Source organism: Xiphophorus couchianus, chromosome 8 (assembly GCF_001444195.1).
Source record: "Xiphophorus couchianus chromosome 8, X_couchianus-1.0, whole genome shotgun sequence".
Taxonomy (NCBI): Eukaryota; Metazoa; Chordata; class Actinopteri; order Cyprinodontiformes; family Poeciliidae; genus Xiphophorus; species Xiphophorus couchianus.
In genome coordinates this window covers 10463756-10484318 of record NC_040235.1, presented here as the reverse complement: position 1 = coordinate 10484318, position 20563 = coordinate 10463756, and the positions used below count along the sequence as shown (strand labels likewise).

Here is a 20563-nt window from a genome sequence, read left to right as displayed (position 1 = left end):
AAATAGTTATTCCAGAAAAATATAGAAAAAACAGATAGACCTAAACATAATTTGGAGGAGAACAGCAATATCTCTCAATTTTCTTTTTCAACATCTGCCTCTGTCTCCTTTTGCACTTGACAGGCTCACTCAGAAACAAACTAATCTGAACTGACAGAGACAGGGTTAGCGTCGAAGCTTTGATAGATCCAGAGGGAAATCTCCTTCATACATAAATTGGCTATTCTATGTTTCACCTGCCTCTTGACATGTTTTCATTTTGTGGCTTCTTTTATTATTCTGTGTCTCCTATTTCACTGTCCACCACTCCAGCAAATGTATCTATTTTAGATGAAACATTATGGACAGCTACTTGTTACTGAGAAACCAGGAGGTTAGAGAGCAGGTCTGCAAGAAGTAGCATATGTTTATTAATAACAGCCACAGTGTTGCAATGAGGTGTCCTCAGGAAGTAATTAACTGTGATTACTTGCACATTGTCATGTGCTATTTTTTGCTATGTTTAATTTAATTGTGTACCTCATTTGTTTACCCTATCATTTTTTCACAAACTCCTCCCTGATTATCACTTCTTTACCGACCCAAACATAGTTGCTGTGGAACCTATGGGCTTAAAAACAAGGACTAAAACATTTCTTTGACGCCTTTTTTCTGAACGTCTGCATCACACCTCTGCTGTTCACCCGTAGGGTACATGAAGTGTCAAAAAGAAAGTCCTTCTACGTTTAATAAGTTCTCATTAGCATCATTGCTGAGAAGAGACTGATATAAGACCTGAAACACTGAAACTCATTAGAGAAAAGCTTGAACTCCTGAGTGACACACATACACACCCAGACGCATTAAAATTTTTTGCTACACTAGATCCTAATATATAAATCGTAGTGCTTTAATGATCATCAACTACAGTTGGCTAAATGACCTCATTACACTCAGCCCTGCTGAACTGTTAGAGTAAGACTGACCTTTATAGTTGCCGTATTGTAAGAGGAAAATGGTGCTTCTGTTCAAGTCAGCTTTTATTCATTGGAGATATTAGTAGATTTCCCTTGAGGTCTTTATACCAATTAGATTTCAAATGTGTGTCTATCTGGAGAGCCATTCAGACTGGATTACTGTGACTATGGGTCAGTTCTTACCCCTTATGTGCATTTCATCCCAACCTACTTCCACTACTTTTGTACCAGTAAATAAACCTTTTCATACACATTTTTAAAACCACTGTGTGTAAGCTTATTTATTATAGTAATTACATATGTGTATGAGTCATTAAGATGAATATAAAGATGCTCAAATGTCATAATGTATTGTAAAATATATTTTTGAAGACTTTATGTTGCACCCTAGGTCTGCTAATTGTGGTCCCCTGTCCTTTTCAGGCCAGTTGACTTTTACAAAACATAAAAGTTTGTGATCCCCCAATCACACCAAAATAACTTAGAGTGACCTCCTGTAGAGACTGCTTATCATTCTATGTATCACACACATTTTGCTTAACTTGTCTGAATAAATTATAGAAAATTCAAATTGTTATTCGTCATAGCAGGTAGGAATTGCTTTAACAGCAGAATTTTGTCAATAAAATTGATGCTATCTTGCTACAAGTTTGTGGAAAAGAGAATAAATAGAGACTTGAAATGCCCCATTGTTTCAGCTCAATTGGAAATTAATTGTAATTCTTTATTATTTTACATCAGATTTTTATCTTTTCCAATGGCACTAGAGATGGTGTCTTACTGGTTCTCAAATCCTCACATTTAAATAATACAACATATTAGCTGGATATTTGTGATTAATACATCCAACAGTCTCCCCCAGCATTGTTAGGTATAGTAAAGTAGATATTAGCTGTAAAAAACAGTAACATATGATAAAAGTTACTTTGTTGGCGAAACAGCGTTAAAAGCATGTTTATGGCACATCTAAAATCTTGGCAGAATTTCTGGTGTATTTCTTGTATGGTTTTCAGAGACACTTTTCTGGAAGATAGATTTTAGTTCCTCTATTTGTCCAGGTAAAATATTATTAAGCATCTATTGGATAATGTGTTTTTATGACCAGGTAAAATAAGCGGCAAAGAAAATGTGCTGGAAAACTAGCCTAGGTTTATGAAAACAATTTGAAGGACCTCCAGCAAATCCAGACGGCAGCTGATCAAAGCCTCTTTTAAAGATCACACAAAATGTCTTGAAAGGGCTGTGCAAATGAAGAAATGCACAAGTTGTGAATTTGTTTATACCATGTAATTCCCATCTTCTGTGACTTCTTTAGCTTAAGCCTGTCAGGCTATCAGCCAACACTACAGGAAGTCACACCAACTCACTAGGTGTTGCCAAAGGTAGCACATATGAGTACATGAATGCATTTACTACCTGACTCCTTTTTCAAATAGAGAATTTATACATTTTGTTTGCGTAAGTAAGATTTCACAGAGTACAGCCTTATTTGTTGTTTAAGAAATATGTTTGGAATAAAACCATGTTGCTTCCATCTTAGAAGAAAAATAGCTTCTGAGGTTTATTTAACACCTACAACACAAAAGCATGTCCAAAAGAAAGAGGCTCTCTGTTTTCATTTGCTGACTACAAAGTCTTCCTGATGAGTTGTTCCAGACAGTTCTCGCAAACAGCTTGAGGCGTGGTTGCTAAATAAAGTGACAGAACGTCAAACTCTGCATTCTATGTTTTTCCACCTGTATTTCAATTTGAAAAAAGAACATGTGGCTAATTCAGGCAACATCAACACAGGAGGTACCTCTTTATGCCTGAACAGATGGGCAGCAGGAGTTGCTCATCCGGCCTGTCATCACACCTCCTTTTTGTTTGAATGACTGCTGGTCTCACGCGTCAGGATTCAATTATGGCCAAGACAGCTGTGTCTACTGCATGTCCGCACAATTTCTCCATCTGCTTATGTTTTATTTTCTCTAGCCAGCAGGTTGATCTCATCTTTCTTGGAATGCTTCTCCTCACAGGTGTCCTGGTCCACTTTTGCTTAAACACACAGGGCACTGTGCACAATGGGTCACAAATACAAACATCCTGTTCAAAGCACATCAAACAAGAAGAAAAAAAAAACTTAATTTGTAGATGAATCTGCTCTAGAAATGATTCCTCACAAAAGATCTAATTGTTTTAATGCAATAGATTCCATCCGTCCATTCTCTTACACCTTTGTCCCTAGTGGGGCCAGGAAGGATGCTGGTGCCTATCTCCAGCGAGACATTTCAGGCGAGAGGCAAGGTACACCATGGACAAGTCGAGTGTCCATCGCAGATTCCATTTATTTAATTTATCCCTTGAAAAAATGTTCAAGTTCCTTGTACCTGTTCAACTATTGTCGTATTACAGCATTTAAAAAAAAAAATGTTTTATTAGGTGTAGACTAACAGAAAGTGAACTGAAAGGGCACATGATTTTAATAATATTTTAAAAGAAAGCATCTTGTGCGTCTGGGAGCATCTGCATTCACTGTTTTTAAGGGAAAAGGTGTCCCCGTTTTCTGTGAGCCGTAAGGTGAAAGCTACAGAATGTGACCGTGTAGCCCTTTAAAAGGAGTACACTTATAAATACAAAGATAGGAGCGGCACTTGCAAATCCCCTGAAAAATGTAAATATTTAACACATTATTAATGGCATGATGACGGTTCAAAATGTCTAATTTAAAGCGTTCTGATGACTTTTGTTAGATCAACTTTGTGTTTGAATGTCATTGAACATTGAAATACCAGTAAGACAAATTTATTTTTCACCAGGGTGCATTGAGTATCCCATGTTTGTTCTTCTTGAACAATCATAAAAGTTACTGCAGAAGACTTAATACATACTGAAACTACACATGCATTTTTGAGAACTGATCATGCTTTTTGTTTCATTTATCAGTGAATTAATTTAGCCATTTTTCAGAATTAAGTGCCAAGAAATAGTTATATAAATAACCATCAAAATTTGAATTTAGTCTTTGATGTCTTTCTTGTTGTGACTCATCCATAACAGCCAGATTTTTAAGTACAGACCAATAGTGTCCACATATTGTCCTCAAAAATATGTGTAGCTCTTCCAGAGTTACAGTTGACATTTTCGCTTTTTCTGTGATTAATGCTCTCCTTCCTTAGTCTGTCATTTTAAGTGAACGACCACGCCTTGGTAGGTTTGCAGATGTTCCATCCTCTTGTCATTTTAAGTCGATAGATTGAGCCGTTTTCTGTGAGCTGTTCAAAGCCTGGGATATTGCTTTATAACCTGACCCTGTTTCAGATCTTTTCACAACACTATCTCTGACTTGTCTGCTGATCTCTTTGGTCTTCAAGAAGTTGGTTGTTCTCCAATGTACCTCAGCAAACTTCTGAAGCCCTCAGCTGTATTTGCACAGATTAGTGAACAGGCGAACCCTAATTACTATTTAGATGGCTTCTCAAGGGAACTGCTTGGACTGTATTTTACATCAGGTTAAATGTGGGTAAACACAAATGCACATAATTTTTTTATGTGTTCTGTTTTTCTTTTTGTTTTTTTCGTTTTTTCAATTTTCGTTGGTCACATAAAATCCTAGTTAAATACATTCACAAAGCACTGTAAGCATGCCATTAAACAAAGACTCAGACAAACATTCGCTCTCTATCTCTTGGCGATTATTCACTGTCATTTCACTTTTTTGAAACAGATTCATGCCTTTGATGTATTGTTATCAATTCTAACCAAATCACTGAAGAGCTTGAACAGAGCCCTCCTTCTTGGGTTTCCAGGAGAGACGGCAAACTTTTTTCTCTTATGTTGTCTTTCTGACATCCAAATATCCACAGAAGTGTTAACAGTGAAAAGAGAGGGGAAAAAAAACACACCAATTCCTGGTTAACTGCGTTGATGTGCTACTTAGCTCCACTTTTTATTTTTCTGTTTTTGAAAAAAGGAATTTCATTTGTCTTTTTTTTTCCTGTGCTGCTGCTTTTCACCCTGAGTCCCTTTTGTTGTGACAAGGGTGTTTGAAATGTATCCTAAATAATTGAAAACATGAGTATTTTTCTTTTGAACTGATTCTTTTACCTTTGTCTGTTTGTGCTTTCCTACTCAACAAATGACAAATAGACATAGCGTAAAAGTCTTTTCAAATTGTCATAACCGATTTTCCACCTCATTTTACCCAAACACCTGTTGTCAAATCAGGACATTGTTACTATTTGCCTGTTTTTGAGAGTGCAGACACTCATGAAATCGTCACAGACTTTTTGATTTTCTATCAGTTTCTGTTTCCACTTTTATCATCTGCCTCACTGGCCACTTTCTTCCTGTTACTCCTTAATAAGTTGATTGGGATAACAAAGGTCATAGTCATAAGAAAGTGTGTGAAATAGTATCTTAATTGCTCATAAAACAGGGCAAACAGCAGTTATCTTTTTAATGAGACCCAAAGAAGCAGTCTGACCTCTCCGGCCGATGTGCTTCAAGCATTCATCATCCCCGTCTGGCAGGACAGAGGAGTGAGAAGCAAAGAGAGTGTACTGCCCTCTATTGAGAGCAACAACTCACTGCAGGTCAGCAAGATAGGGTAAAGTGAGGTTGAAAACGAACCTCACTTTATAATGCCTCATATTAGGAGGCGTTATTGCCTCCTAATATGAAAGGAGACATTTTAGGAGAGAGAGAGACAATAATGTATTGTAGACTTCAGCACTAAAGCTTTTATTGTTTGCAGCTTCATTGTAAAGCTTGAATGCCTGTTGCAGATAATTGATTTGTCTGTAATTGCACACTAAAAGTGCAAATTACTACAGTCATTACTCCTGAGCTCAGCATGGGGTCAAGCTGTATAAAGTAGTGGAGCTTTGTATTGCTCTAAAATTCTTCTTCAGAAATACAATGAATCTATAAAAAGTGGTTGACTTGATGGATATAATTCAGTTCGTAGCTTTTGTTGAGATATTTTTCTTACTTTTACTTTTAACAATATTATTTCTTGTTCTTTATATTATATCTACCCGTAGTTCCATTAATGTCCATATGCGATGCATGCAGAAATGTCTAAATATGTACACAAATACATAAACAATCTCATTGTGACAGATTTGTCCATTCTGCGGTTTAAAATGTTTATGCAGCCAGTTGTTGCTAGCAGCCTAAAACGTAAAATCTACCAGGTGCTTCATTGAGCACAGTGTTTTCTCATTGTTGCATCAGTGTCAGATATAAATAAATAAAAATTGATTCGCAAATTTAATTTTGATCTAGATTTTGTATAATCTCTACTGTCAAATTTAAATACACACTTAAGCCTTGACATGCACCCTGATGTTTGCTTAAAGTCTTCTAATAAGTTGCACTTTTATAGCCACCAGAAAGGTTCTGACTACATTCTGGCTGAATAGTATAGCAATTTTCTTTACAGATTTATTAAATTTCATTGAAACTCTTCAGGTTTCTAACAAGCATTAAATATTTAACAATTTCTCTCAAATTTTCAAGAGGAAGCCATTTCAAAAGCTAGATGCTTGTTTTTTTTTTTTCTCTCTGTTTTTAACTGTTCCCAAAACAGTTCTGTAGAAACACAGTTGTGAGCGAATCACTATTCTTTGATCTAAACTGCCACATGAAATCAAATACATAATCATCGACTATGAAGTCTGGCATTAACAGGAAACAGACAGAACACCACCACTTTGTTTCTCCTTTTGAAATATTTAGAAAAAAACACTTCAAAATAATAAAGCAATGAAATGTGCTTAGGGCCACTAGATCAAATGTAAAATACAGTATGGAAGTGGAGATGGCAAAACAATTGCTTTGAATTAAATATTTAGCTTTGGAAAATGATAAATGATTTATATTTATTTTAAATATAGACAAAGCTTTCAAAACACTGTAACATTTGCCAATTTAGGTGGTGGCAGTAGCATGCTGTGTGGGGGCGTTTCACCATCAATGGTGTATTGAAGTCAGACTAACTCCAGTTTAACTTGCCTCAGATCAACTGTGAGGTCATTAAACCCGTGGATTACCAACAGGACTGTGTTTTAAAAAATAAATTTAAAACTGGCATAAGAAAGTAGAGAACAGAATAATATTAACTGTTTGATGTTTGTTCCAAACTTCCTAGGTTAATCCTGTTAAAAATGTGTTATCGTTATTTAAAAGATTTGTCTGTCTAAAATTTGTTGAAGAAGCTGGTTATATAACTGACCTACCCTGAAAAAAAACAACATCCATCCATCCATCCATCCATTATCCAACATGTTTATCCCTCTAAATAATATGAAATTCATGCACAAAATGTAGTGTATGTAAACTTCTCTCTGGAAATATATCTGTCCTAGATCCAAGCCCCAAAAGTCAAAACACTGGTTTCCTCTTAGCGGTGATGTATGCCAACATCTTGTAGTTTTCACGGTCTGGTGAAGCCAAACATGACTGTGAACTGGTATCCTGTTGTGGGTTGTACCGTAATGCTCCCTGGAGAGCTTAGAGCCGAGATGATATACTACATTTTGAATGCACTCAAAAAAACAGTGGCTTTGATTAAGAGAGATATTTGAATTTATGCCAGTACATAAACTGACGGTGAATTGTGATGATTGCATGACCTCTCTTGAAAACTCTCAAAAAAACTAAGTCTTACAATCCTTAGTATGTCCAAATCCCACCAATTTTTCCCTTGGTTCATTTAAACCAAAACTCTTTATTTCTGTTTCTTAACACACCAGTATCACCAATTATTTAAAGCATTTAAAGCTGAAACTGAAAAGCTTCTCTGACTTGCCCAGAATTGCTGTTTCTGCCCTCCTCATCCACACTGATTTTCACTTTCTGTAAGTGTTCTCCTCTTCCCTATTTATTAACAGCCCATCCTGAAAAATAAATAAATAAAATGCGCTTTGAAGTGAGGCTCTCATCGCAAGTGTGAACATACGGGAGAGCTGGAGGGAGACGTAAATACTGACTTACCCAAAATATGTTTAATGAAAAGCTTGGATCTCATCTCTGTCCAAATAACTCCCTCCTCTTGCTGAGTTTGATCGCTCTCCAGGTTTGTTCTAGTTGTTCCCTAAATTGCCCAAGCACTGTTCAGGATCATAATATAGTAAAAAAAAAAATACAGTTTGAATATATTTTCCCCTTTGTTCTTGAAAATTATACAATAGGTTTGAGTTGTTGTCTTTTCTGCCTTTTTGAATGTATGAGTGCCATTTTAAGATCCCCAAGTATGAATAGTAATTTTCGAGACAGTGGGTATTGTTTGCATGCCACTGCTGGAGAAGGTACGCGAGTTTTGACATTGACACCTACGGAAAAGGCATTGGCTGAATCAAACAAAGCATTCAGCAAATCAAATATGGTTGCAGTATATTGTTCTGCATTAATTTTTTTCTCCATTGTTTGTATCTACAACAGCAAATAGAAAATGATTTTCTTGGAAAGATGTTCCATACTCTCCTGGAAAAAGATGATTGCTATTTTTTTGACAGCATGATGGTTTTGGATTTATTTGAGAGTGAATATCAATGACGAGATGATTATCTTTAAAACAGAATGTAGAGATTTGAATTTGAGGAAACATGCTGTTTTTGTCATAATATCAGAGAATGGTATAGATCGTGTCTCATAAAGTACACAAACTCTTTTTAGTCTTAAAAATTACCTCTTACAAGAACAATGTTAGTCATCTTCCTTCTGAATGTATCCACCTTTTTTTCCTCCATTGTCTTCTGCTTTATTCATGTTTACAATTTTAAAGACAGTCTTCCTCCTTCTCATCTTATTCCTCTGGTCCAGGACTATTTCATGTCTTTCTTTGCTTTATTTCCTTTTCTTTTAGCTGAATTCACTCTGTGCCTCATTTCTGTTCTCCATGTCTTCCACAGAGTTGAAGCAGTGGGCTACCAGCGGGTTCTGCAGGTAGATCTGGAGGTGAACGGCTTGATGGTGACTCAGGGGAGCAGGGAGGTGACATGGCAGGTGGAATATCCACTCACTCGCACAGTGACCGGTGAGGTGCAGACCCTCATCCGTCTAGCACCGCAGGACCTGGGCGGGATTGTGCCACTGGCCATGGTAAGAAAGAAGTAGCTTTGCTGCTCAGGTTTGACACCCCTGTGCACACTCTATGCTCCTTTGTGGCCAATTTGAGACCACCTTAAACTTTGTTACCTGACTCTAACAAAAGCTTACCTGGGCAGTGGCCCAAATTGTTGGATGGAAAACAAAAACCAAATATATAGATTTTTTAACACAAAAAAAATCCCCAAAACAAAAGTTTATATCATTTCAGGTATTTGATACCCCAAGATATCAAATGTTGGGGTTTTAGATAGATGATTATGTCATAGCATTACTTTCTGCGGTGACGTTTTATTATGTATTCTACCTGTATAAATATGCTTTATATACATAGTGTTATTTCTCTTTCTCTTTTCATCACCTTATTCTATTATCATTTTTCTACAGCACTTTGGTGTAGTTTTAAACTTGTTTTTAAAAATGCTATATAAATAAATTTGACACTGACCTTTAACCCAGCTTTATTAACCCTAAATGTGACATGAAAGCAGTCTTTCTTTAAGAAGACTTTTGACCCTGTTTTGTATTTACTTATCTTCTTTCAGTTGACTTTTATAAACACTTTTTAGAGGTGATTAGGGACTTGGTAATGAGGCACTTTTACCCCCCATATCATTTTATCTAAAAACTTTGCTTTGTTAAAACTAAAACTGGGCGTATTAGTAGGCACAGGCACTGTGACTGCAGTTCTTTCATCACCATTCAGTCTTTTCAATACATGTTATTTTTAACACAACAGTGACGCTGATATGTTTGCTGGGGAAAGCAGTATAGAGCTTGCTGATTGAGAAGTTAATTAACATTGGATTTTTATCTTCTAAATGTTGATAAATATGCAAGTGGCATTATGAGACGAATTATGTTCTGATAATGAAATATAAATACAATAAACTGTGGTATAGTTGTTTTTTCATTCCCAAATGAAAGACAAATCTCTGCAAATATGAGATCAGAGTAGTTTTAAGTGTTTGATTCTTTGTTGTTATTCACTGAAAAGTTTATCAAACCTGGGAACTTTCAGTTTTATGAATTTCAATTTTGTAAAAATAAAGACAATCAAGGTTTTTGTTTTCTAACTTGGATGTTTACAATGGGATCATTATATTGGGATTGAAGTAGTCCCACAGGCTCTTATGAATGTACATATTACAAGTGTATTTGCAGCTGTAATCCATTGCGTTATAAAAAAAAAGATGAGCATACATATCATCAAACAATATTATATATCAGACAAAAATAATCTTAGTAAACAACAACAGTTTTGAAATGATGATTTAATTTCTGAAGAGAAACATCTGTCCAGGGTTTTATTAATCATAGACTTAAAACTCAACAACAATTGTTTGCAGCGTTAAGTCTGCATGCATCAGAGCTAAAAGAAAATAGCATTTTGAGTACAAGTAAAAGGAAGACAATTCAGCATGTCAACAGATGTGTTTTGTAAGGCAACATTAGAAAAAATGTCAGGAAACTATTTTATGTTAGACACCAGATTCTTATCTTTACTTTTTGTGCCAAGATAAATGACATCAATACCAAGTGTTTTATTATTCATCAAGTGCACTACACCACTAAAGGGCAAAAGTGCTTTCACAGTAACTCCTGCTTTTTAAGAGCAAAGCAATCACTACAAGAAAGCTAAGTCGAATTCACATAAACAGTTTGATTAGTTCAGATTTAACATCAGCATTCAACTTTGTAGACACATCTTTCATTCCTGGTACTCTCCAGTATTTGTCTGTGCCTACATGTGGTAGAAACCTGTGTTTAATATAACTTTCATCTCCCTGTGATCCCTTCTGACCTGTACTCCCATGGAGGAGAGTACGCATCCACACTATAACTATAGCTGCCTGCTAAATGTGAAATCCAGAATCTGTAGTTTTCTTCTTTGTTGTTTAAGTTTGACAGCCCTAAAAATTGCACTCTGAGAAAACTGTGACAACTGTGTTAATGGCACCACAAGGGAAAGTGCAAGAATGATCACACAGACAGAAAAAACACACAAAAAAGTAAAGCACTTCAGAGAAGAAGGCAATCTTCAGTTTGGCATGTTTATAAAGTCTTTGTTGGGAATTTTCTACTGCGGGACAATTTCTAGTTTTGAGTCTCGGTTTATCTTGATTGGAATCATTATTAAAAATGAACGCTTATAATTCCCTACTCAATTCTAGATGTTTAGCATAAAACAGTAAGTCTATCCATTTTCTACAGCTATTACGGTGTGGAGTATTTTTTGTGTCTATTTTGGTTCTAAACTTATCGTGCTTTTAAACTAAGTCACATAATTATAATTGGTGATGTTTCCACCACAAACATTGTTTATTTTTGGAGATTTAATCTAACAAATCAACACCAGGTGGCAAAAATGTCTAAATTACATGCATGCACATACTCACCAACTCCTAAGGAAAATTTAGTGAGACAAATTAACCTAATAGTTGTGTTTGGGGTTTGTAGGAGGAAGCTGGAATACCTGGAGTGAGCCAAAAAAGATTTTAAAAAAAAGCAAACTCAATGCTGTACTGTATGAAAGTCCAGATAAATGACCATATTAATACAAGGTCTTTGAATTTACCTTTAAAATGTCTGCTCTGTATCATAACAACAAATAATGTTTGTTTGTTTTTTCTTTTTTTAAGTAAAATGTGTTTCCTTTGACATCTAAAAGAGAATGAAATAAAACTGCAACACTAAAATACATCAATTCCAACCTGAATTTAATACAGCAGATGGGGAGAAAAACCATGAAAGCTTTTCATTTACAATCTTAAAAGACAGTGGGAAGACCTGCCAGCAGAGTGTGTGCCACTTTTTACCGCATCCTCCCATGAATTTTTGATCCCCCTCTTGCCACGCTGTGCCTCTCTGTTCTCTCATTAGAAGAGACAGCCAGTGTGGCCCCCATAGCTCTTTACAGTACATCATTAGCATTTTATTCATAGCTTCTGAAACTAATTCTATTTCAAACCTTATATCGTTAGCCTTGTGCTTACTGTCCCTCAGTATTATAATGAAGGACATTAACACAAAGCTCTGCATTAACTTTTCTGTGATCATATGTAAGCACATTCTTCTAGAGTTATTTTATGTAGGCCAAATTGAGCTGCTTTTTCTTTTCTTACTGCATACAAGCGCCTGGCAGATGGCAGTATGCAGAGGAAACTAGGACTTAGAATTAATAAACAGCTGTGTTCTTGTTGTTTGGAGAAGAAATGTAAAGAAAGAGGAACCTCATATGTTTAATTTACACAGGTAGCTGTAAGTCTGTTTTATTCTTTACTCTTACAGTATTTACCATAAATATTAACATGTGAGCTTTTTGTCCACATTAAGTTGGAGCTGAGTTGGAGCAACAGTAAAATCAAAGCAGTGAGGGAAAGAAGCCCAGGAGATGAAATACTGTGCAGATATGACTATTACATGGAAACCAGGTGAGTAACAATCAGCAAAATAATGACAGCTGAGTGAGGAGCGAGGGTAAGAAACTGAGAAAATTAGACTAACAACATCACAAAAACATGGAACAATTACAGTCATTAAATAACTATGATTAACCACTTATTTTTGGTTGAATTATATTAGTCACATGCAGACCTCACTACTGGCAGACCTGAGGAATCAAGATTGTGAAGGCCAGGCGATAACTTGAGACCGAATGCAAACCAAGACATATATGGTGTTGTAACAAAGACTAAACTATTGAGAGCATTTTCAAGAGGACTGCTGAAATCATTCTATTATAGCTGTTACTGTAGAAGTTTAAAGATATTCTCTCCATTCTAAAGCTAACATTTACCTTGAACTAACTCATTGCACTATTTAAGCCATATTTTTCAGTTAGGAACTTGTACGTAAGCAGTCTCTAACAATATTACACTTATTCAGTAAAACTTGTGAAGCAGGTAAAAGCCAGACAACAAAACTCTGAAGAGCACACACATCCAGCTGAATATTAGTTAACTTAGCATTAGCTGTAGGCATAATGAGTGGAGGCGGAGAACTGTTTTTCTGTCTGTATATTATAAAAATAGAAAAAACATCCATATGTTTGTAGTGGGTAAGGTTTTCATCCCTTCCCTCATATCTTTTCATCCTCTGCACATACTGTGTATAAACAAATAAAAAATGTCTCTGGTTGCATTTAAGTGCACCCTGGAGTTTCACACTAAGTTGCAATAAAAAGTTGCATCTGTGTTCTTCACTGATCTTGTGATAAAAATCATTCAGTTCATCCAGAACTACAACAAGATCTTTGAAAATTTTGTCTCAAAACCATACTGGTCTTGAATGGTACAAGACTGATTAGAAGGTTGCTTAAATGTTATTCCTGGTTGGATTACTTGCAACTTGCATGCATTGGGAAACCAATCATCTCTCTATTTCAAAGAAAATAAACTCTCCTTGACGTTTTAAGCCTTATTTCTTGCAAGATAGTTGCTCGGATGCACATCAACAGCACACATTTGCTATGTTTCATTTTCCACACTCAGGGGTCGTGTCAGTCAGTTTTTTGCACCCGATGTTCATTCTGTGATTTGTTTGTCGGTGTTTGTTACTGGCTTACCTTCCATCAGTCTTACCCTCACCCTGATAGTCTTGTTTGAGTTTTTCATTTGGTCAGCTAAGGGCCAGAGGCCAGAACAACAGAGCTCTCTGGTTTATTCTAAACAAACAGCCTAAAGAAACAGGAAAGAGGTCCACAGAATACAGACTGGTTTTACCAGGGACAGCTGATTTATCATGTATGGCTTTGGCATTTTTCCCTTCTAATGTTTGAGTGAGAATAGAACTGGAAGAGAACAGAGGCTTAATATTTAATCTCTTTAAATGTATTTAGAGCTCAGATTACACAATAACAAATCCCAACCGATTTGCCAGGCAAACAAGTTATAAATCAATATCTAATTAATGAGGAGAGTATAAATCACTGCAGGCTCTCATTTAAATCAATAGTGGTATTTCCTCCAAGTGATTATGGCAAAATGCCCCCAATCTGCCACCAACTGTTGATTTGCTGACACTGCAGCTACATATGCTGTGCTATAACAGAACATCAATTAACATGTTCACCTGAAAGAAAAAAAAAGAAGAAAGAAGCAATGGACAAGTATTTGTGTATTTTGCCCTTTTGAATCACAAGTATCTGGACAATTAGCAAGATTATATCTTCAACACAGTCTGATTTATTTTTACTTTCCGCTCCTCACCTCTAATATGATTTCAGCTATCTGCATCCTACTGCAGCTCATCTCTTATTGAACCATCTGAATGCTAAATAATTTGACTACTGTCCCTTTTTCCCCAAGCTATAACCATCCACATATTACATTGTGCAAAACCACTTTCCCCTGCTCCTCTCAGGCAGACAGGAAATGTGCAGAGAGAAGGGGGAAAGACAAGTATCTCAGTACATTTATTTTTAACTGAGCTGTTGATGTGCAATCCACACCCTATATCTTTAACAACTCAAGATGTCTATGCATGCAGATAAATCAAAACAAATAAGTCCATAACTTAAGTCATGTATAATAAAATGGAATGGCACAAGAGATAATCATTCAAAATAACTTGCAGAACAGGTATACAAAGCAAGTAAAATCACTTAAATACGTTATTTTACATAAGCAACTCTATTATCCATCAGCGCCAGTTAATGTTGGTGGGTTTAATCCTGATTTATGGCTTTTAGAAATAGATACCAAGGTATTGGACAACAAATATTTGATGATGGGTAAAGAAAAGGGGCTTGTCACTTGTCGTTGCTAAACAATACATCATAATCTGAACATAAACTTTATATAACTTTATATAATTTATCCATAAACCATCCACGACCAGGTGCTAAGATTCCTGACAGAGGAATAATAATAATAAAAAATAAATATATATATATAACAAAAGGCGTCAGAGAGTCAAAGACCAGCTAAATGTTTTATAATCCACAAGGGTGGCCTGTATGCTAGCTCACTTCACAAAACTACACTGCTGAAGAGAAAATCAAGTACATTTATTTTGCAGCACATTGAACAAATTAGTAAAATATTGGGAGAACAGTGTAGACAGAAGAAAGGGCAAATTTGACTGGTTGTATACACCTTATTTGGAGGTGGAATGTTGGTGAATATCACGTCGTAAACAATGAAGTGTAGATTTGGGAGCATGTGGTATTTACAGACTTTATCTAATTGTTGAAAGAGGGAAAAGAAAATTATACCAGTATATTATATTTAAGAATCTCACGATGAAACAAAGCTGGATGTTGCCGCAGGAAAATAGGCTTGACTTGAATTTAATTGTAAAATAACTATAGAAAGAATGATCATACTGTGCAAAGAAGGTCATCAGAACTATCAGTATTTTAAGACATTTTGTGTTAAATAATGGGCCGAAATCACATCCAAGCTTATCCACATAGGAGATGTGTTGTAGTTTTACTGCACAAAATCTATTGAATCTATCATTTGTAAAAGATTCCTTGTATATTTATTACTTGAGTTATAACAGGTGTCACTATCCTTATCAAAAAATGTTTTTTTTGTTTTACACTGGAAATTATACACACATTGCTTATGTGAGCCAACTCTCCACTTGAGTTGGATGGTGAATAGTTATAGCTATGGTATTTCCATGGATCAAAAGCATATTTTCAGTCACTGAATAATAAATTGTAAGCCAGGGTTAAGTTAACTTCATGAGCCAGATTTAGGTGAAGCTCTTTTCTTGTCCTCTTATCCATTCAAATAAATGTATGGGATTAATCATAACTTATCTTGCCCATGTAGTAGAGAAAGATTTTGAATGCACATAAATCTAATATGGGAAGTTTTTTTCATTTTAAAAAATGTGCAGTGAATTGTAATCTATATGTGAGCTGTATACATTTTATTTTATTCAGGATTATTTAAACGAAAGCCATCAGTGGCATGGCATTGTCCCTTGTTCCCTGTTTTGATTTGTGTTTTCCCTTAAACATACGTCTTTGATTGTTTAATAGGTCTGGGACACAAAAAGTGTTTTGGAAGAGATGCTTTTTTTATGAGTGAGGAAAATCAGCCTGTTTTATGCATTCATTTTCACAAAAACAAAAGCACACACCATCCTTTTTCTGTATGTAAATAAACAGGCGTTCAATTCTACATATTTCCTTCATGAAATCTTAAAACAAAAACTTGATAAAAAAAATCTGTTTATATGTACAACAGATTTTGTACATATAAAAAATCTGTAGCGCAGTTGGTAGCACTATTGCCTTGCAGCAACAAGATCTTGGGTTTGATTCCCAGCCCGGGGTCTTTCTGCATGTTCTCTCTGTGCATGCATGGGTTCTCTCCAGGTACTCAGGCTTCCACCTACAGTTCACAAACATCACTGTCTGAGTTAATTGGTTTCTCTAAATTCTCCTTAGGTGTGAGGGTGTGTGTGCATGGTCGTTTGTTCTGTCTGTCTCTGTGTTGCTCTGCCATGAACTGGCGTATCCCTCCTCTCGCACCCCAGGGTGTACCCCTCCTCTCGCCCGAAACGTTCGCTGGAGATAGGCACCACCCACTAGAGTCAAAGGTGTAAGAAAATGGCATACTCATGGTTGTTGGTCATTTTAATGTGATTTATTTATAAATGCAAAGTCATCCCTTCTGAATTTATGGCATTTATGCAATTTTTACAGTGTTGAGGTATTAAATATAGAACCTGGAAAAAGCTAGAAACTAACAGATGGAGGGAAGGAAGCACACAAGAAGGACATTAAGTAAGGAATGAGGGAAGAAGGGACACAAACAAAGACTGAACTAGGTAAGCTATTAGGAATCCCAAAAGGAAGTAAAGATGAATGAAATTAGAGAGAGAAGGAAGGAGACAAAGAAGAAAGAGTGGGATACTAGGAAGGATAGAAAGAAGGGCAGGACCATTTTTTTATTTCCTTTCTTAACCATACTTGGAAATTTCCTAACTAAAAATGTTTATACTTTTCCAGGCTGTGTGTAGCAACACTACATCCACATTCAGTGACATTTGCTCTCCATTTAAAAGACTCCATTTGTGTCAGCAAAGTGCATTTTAAAATGACTCGTGTGCTTTGAACAATAAAATATTTTCTTATTTATTTACCTTTCATACTTTAAGCATTTTTGTTCTTTCTAGCTCTAATATACGATATTTGCCCTTCAAGACACATCATGTGGGAAACATCTACGAGAAACTTTTAGTTGCAATGTTTTTGTATAAGGAGCGAATGTGTTGTAGTTTTTCACAGCTGTCTTTGCATTACAGCGTAATCAGTAATGTCTTCTTTTGCATAATTCGGAAGGGTACATTGTCAAGATGTCATATGCTTGCACTGTACCCTCACCGTTGTCTTAAGTGGATTTGTAAATGTATGAGTGGCCAGCACTACACTTTGCAAGTAGGTGACAAATCCAAAAGCACTCTCAGACATCCATGGCCAGCAAGTCACCTGAACTAATGGAAATATTGCTCTGAGGCGAATAACAAGAGCAGATTTTGTCCTTCAGCCCACTCACATTCACATACAGTAACGATCCTCTGAGCAGCACGTCTGTAGGTTGTTTGCTCCCGAACACATGATTCATTCTCTACCATATCAGCCCCCACACGCTCCACCCTTGTACCCAGCTGCACAGAAGCATAATGGCCTTTTATCGATTCTCCTGTCTTTCATCGTCTTTCTTCTCTTTTTTTTTCTTGCCCTGTGCTCTGCAGTGCAATGAAAGGTGGTTAAAAAAAAGATGTTGCATGAGGAGAGGGGGGGGCATGCTTGTTTTTTAACCTGGCCATTTTCAATGCATGTGTGTGTTAAAGTTAATTTGTTTCCATGTGCATACAGATAAGTGGGTGGGTGTATGTGGAAGATGTGTTTGTATTAGTAAATAATGAAGCCATTTGAAGATGTGAATGTTTATCAGTGGTTGTGTTCAAATTGAATTCATGAATAAGATATGCTTGTCACATATCTGCAACACAAGAAGAGAATTGAGAAGCCACAGCGAATAGGTTGATAACTTCTCTGACTAAAACATACCTGTTTTGTCCCGTCATATGTTACGCAAACCTAAAATTCACAAAAAATGTAGACAAAAAGACTGCTTAATGTCATCATTGGGATAAAGTTTGTTTATGTTGGTGGTATAGTATCTACACATCAGTAGCTGGAGCTCATTAAGACCTTTTTTGACTGTTGCTTCAGTCCTAATGGCTCATTAGGTAAAAGCAGACACTTTTCTTCAAACGTTGAGGCACAGAACACAGAGCCCATTGAGGATGATTACTTACAATGCTGTGAAAACTTTTTGCCCCTTTGCAATTTCTTCTGCTTTTACTTTTTGTCGAACGCACTTGTTTCAGATCATAAAAAAACTTGGAAAAATCAGACATGGTAGCTAAGGTGAAGGCAATGTTTTTTTTGCTTTTTTTCTAATGGTGGCTTTATTTATTAAGGGATAAATTTGTCCAAACCAACTTTGTGAAATTAAATGAGTAATTGCCTCCCAAGCCTATAACTGGTTGTGTCACTTTTGTAAGGTACAACTTCAAAAAAGCTTTTGCAACAACTTTTTAACCTGCTCGTCTTTAGTGAATTGTTTTAATTTAGCTACTTCTCTATCCATTTCTTTATTTTTATGTCCTTTTGCTTTATGTCCTTTTCCTTTGTAACACACAGATTGAAGTCATAATAATCTGTCATAACTGTCAGAGCTCCAAACAATTGTACAAAACACAAAAGCATTTTTTCCTCATCAACACAAAAAGAGACCATACTGAGGAGAAATCAATTGACTCAGTAGTTGGCAGCCTGCAAACTGGCATCGTAATATGACAAATTTATTGTTGTAAATGAAACATCTGTTTATTTGCAATTTAAGAGACTCCACTGTATTTCTTTTTTTTTTTTTCAAATGTGCACCATTTGTGGCCCAAAGTTCAAGCTGTAGAAGTAAAATCAGTTTAAGTACAAACTACAACTACGCTGGACTTTAAGGCTTGGAACATTGGATATATCTTTTACCAACTCTTCATTGCAATAAATTTGTTTTGTAAAACCTACATAAACATGATGAAAATTGAAATATACAAAGAAACTGGGTTCTTTTTGGTCTAGGTTTAACAGCAAAATCACTCACACGTGTTAGTCACGCTAGTTGGAACACATGGTGCTTTCCTGTTAAAAGGCCAAACACATCCACACATTGGGTTTAAAATTCCCGTGATAAACAACAAGTTACAGATTTGAAAATGATATACATCTTAAATACAGTTTTTAAAAGCGGGACTTATATGTGAAATACTATTTCCTTTGATATATTCATGAAATACTAACATTTTTTAAACTTCCTACAGATGGAATAAACAAATCATTTGTGAGCAAAAGTTTTGTATTTTTGAGAATTCCTATAGAGGATTTTGTTTGTTCTCATTTTTTTCTTCACAGTTTTATAATTATACTGGTGTATTCAGTAAACAAAAAAGGAACAAGGAACAAGCAGCCAAACATAGTTAGTTGTCATTTTTCCTCACAAAAGAAAAAGAAAAAAACGATTCATTTTTATTGTAAGATGGGAAGCTTTTTATTTTCAGTTTAGCCTTAAATCACATTCATTTTACCATAGAAACAGTTTGAGGATAACAAAAAGCAACACTCTCAATGAACAAAGCAAAATCTGAAAACAAGTGCGCCTCTGCCTTTTAAACAGCTAGGCCTCTTGATAGCCTTTCTTTGAGCTAATGATGTGCAAGATCCACTGTTATACCAAATCTTCTGACAGACAAAGCACTGGGAGCACAAGGATTACCAGCCGTTGTCTTAATTGATCTCATTATCTTTTTCCCGCTCTTCTGTAAGGCCTTTCACTCTCGAGTGTATCTTGTGATATCTTTTAAATGACTGCAATTTACTTGAACATATCATTGTCATTCTATTTTATATGTATTTTTTTATCTTTATACTTGAGATGTTGCTGCAGGAGAGCTGCAAAGAAACAACTTTTTCTACTTCACGAAAGGAAATAATTTTCCTTTAATTTTTGGTTGTACGTTCTAAAATATATCGTGCATCGTTTTACTGTATTAGTAGAAAGGTAACATATGTTTAGGTACCATTTTGAGATGTTTTAAAAAAGAACACTGAACTTATTATTGAATGCTTTTATGCATCAGATGATCATGGCTTCTTCTTGTATCTGCATGATAGCAGTAATCGAAGGTGGTTTGATGGAACCTCTGCAGAAGCGCAAGCTCGTTTTGAGAAAGTAAACCAGATACCCCCTTTCCTTTTCTATGATAAGGCTGTTTCCTGTTACCTTCTTTTGCTTGGATCTCTTTTATGAATTCCTTCAAATTTTGTAGTGAGTGCTTCATAATTATTAAAATCTGAAAGTGGTGAATCATTTACAACAAACTGTGCCAAAAGATGGTAATAATCAAATAAAAGTATGTTTTTTGTGTATTTATTATTTATTATTTACATATCATATTTACACATCAATATTTCTCGCTCTTAGTCT

General features: G+C 35.7%; 1 protein-coding gene across 1 annotated transcript in view; it reads left to right on the top strand.

The window, feature by feature from the left end:
• The window catches only part of LOC114150249 (transmembrane protein 132C), a 157748-nt gene that overhangs the window by 114303 nt on the left and 22882 nt on the right, over positions 1 to 20563 (top strand). The window contains exon 5 of the mRNA XM_028026592.1: positions 8852 to 9041. Within this exon, the coding sequence (XP_027882393.1) occupies positions 8852 to 9041 (190 nt within the window). The remainder of the gene's footprint in view (positions 1 to 8851; positions 9042 to 20563) is intronic.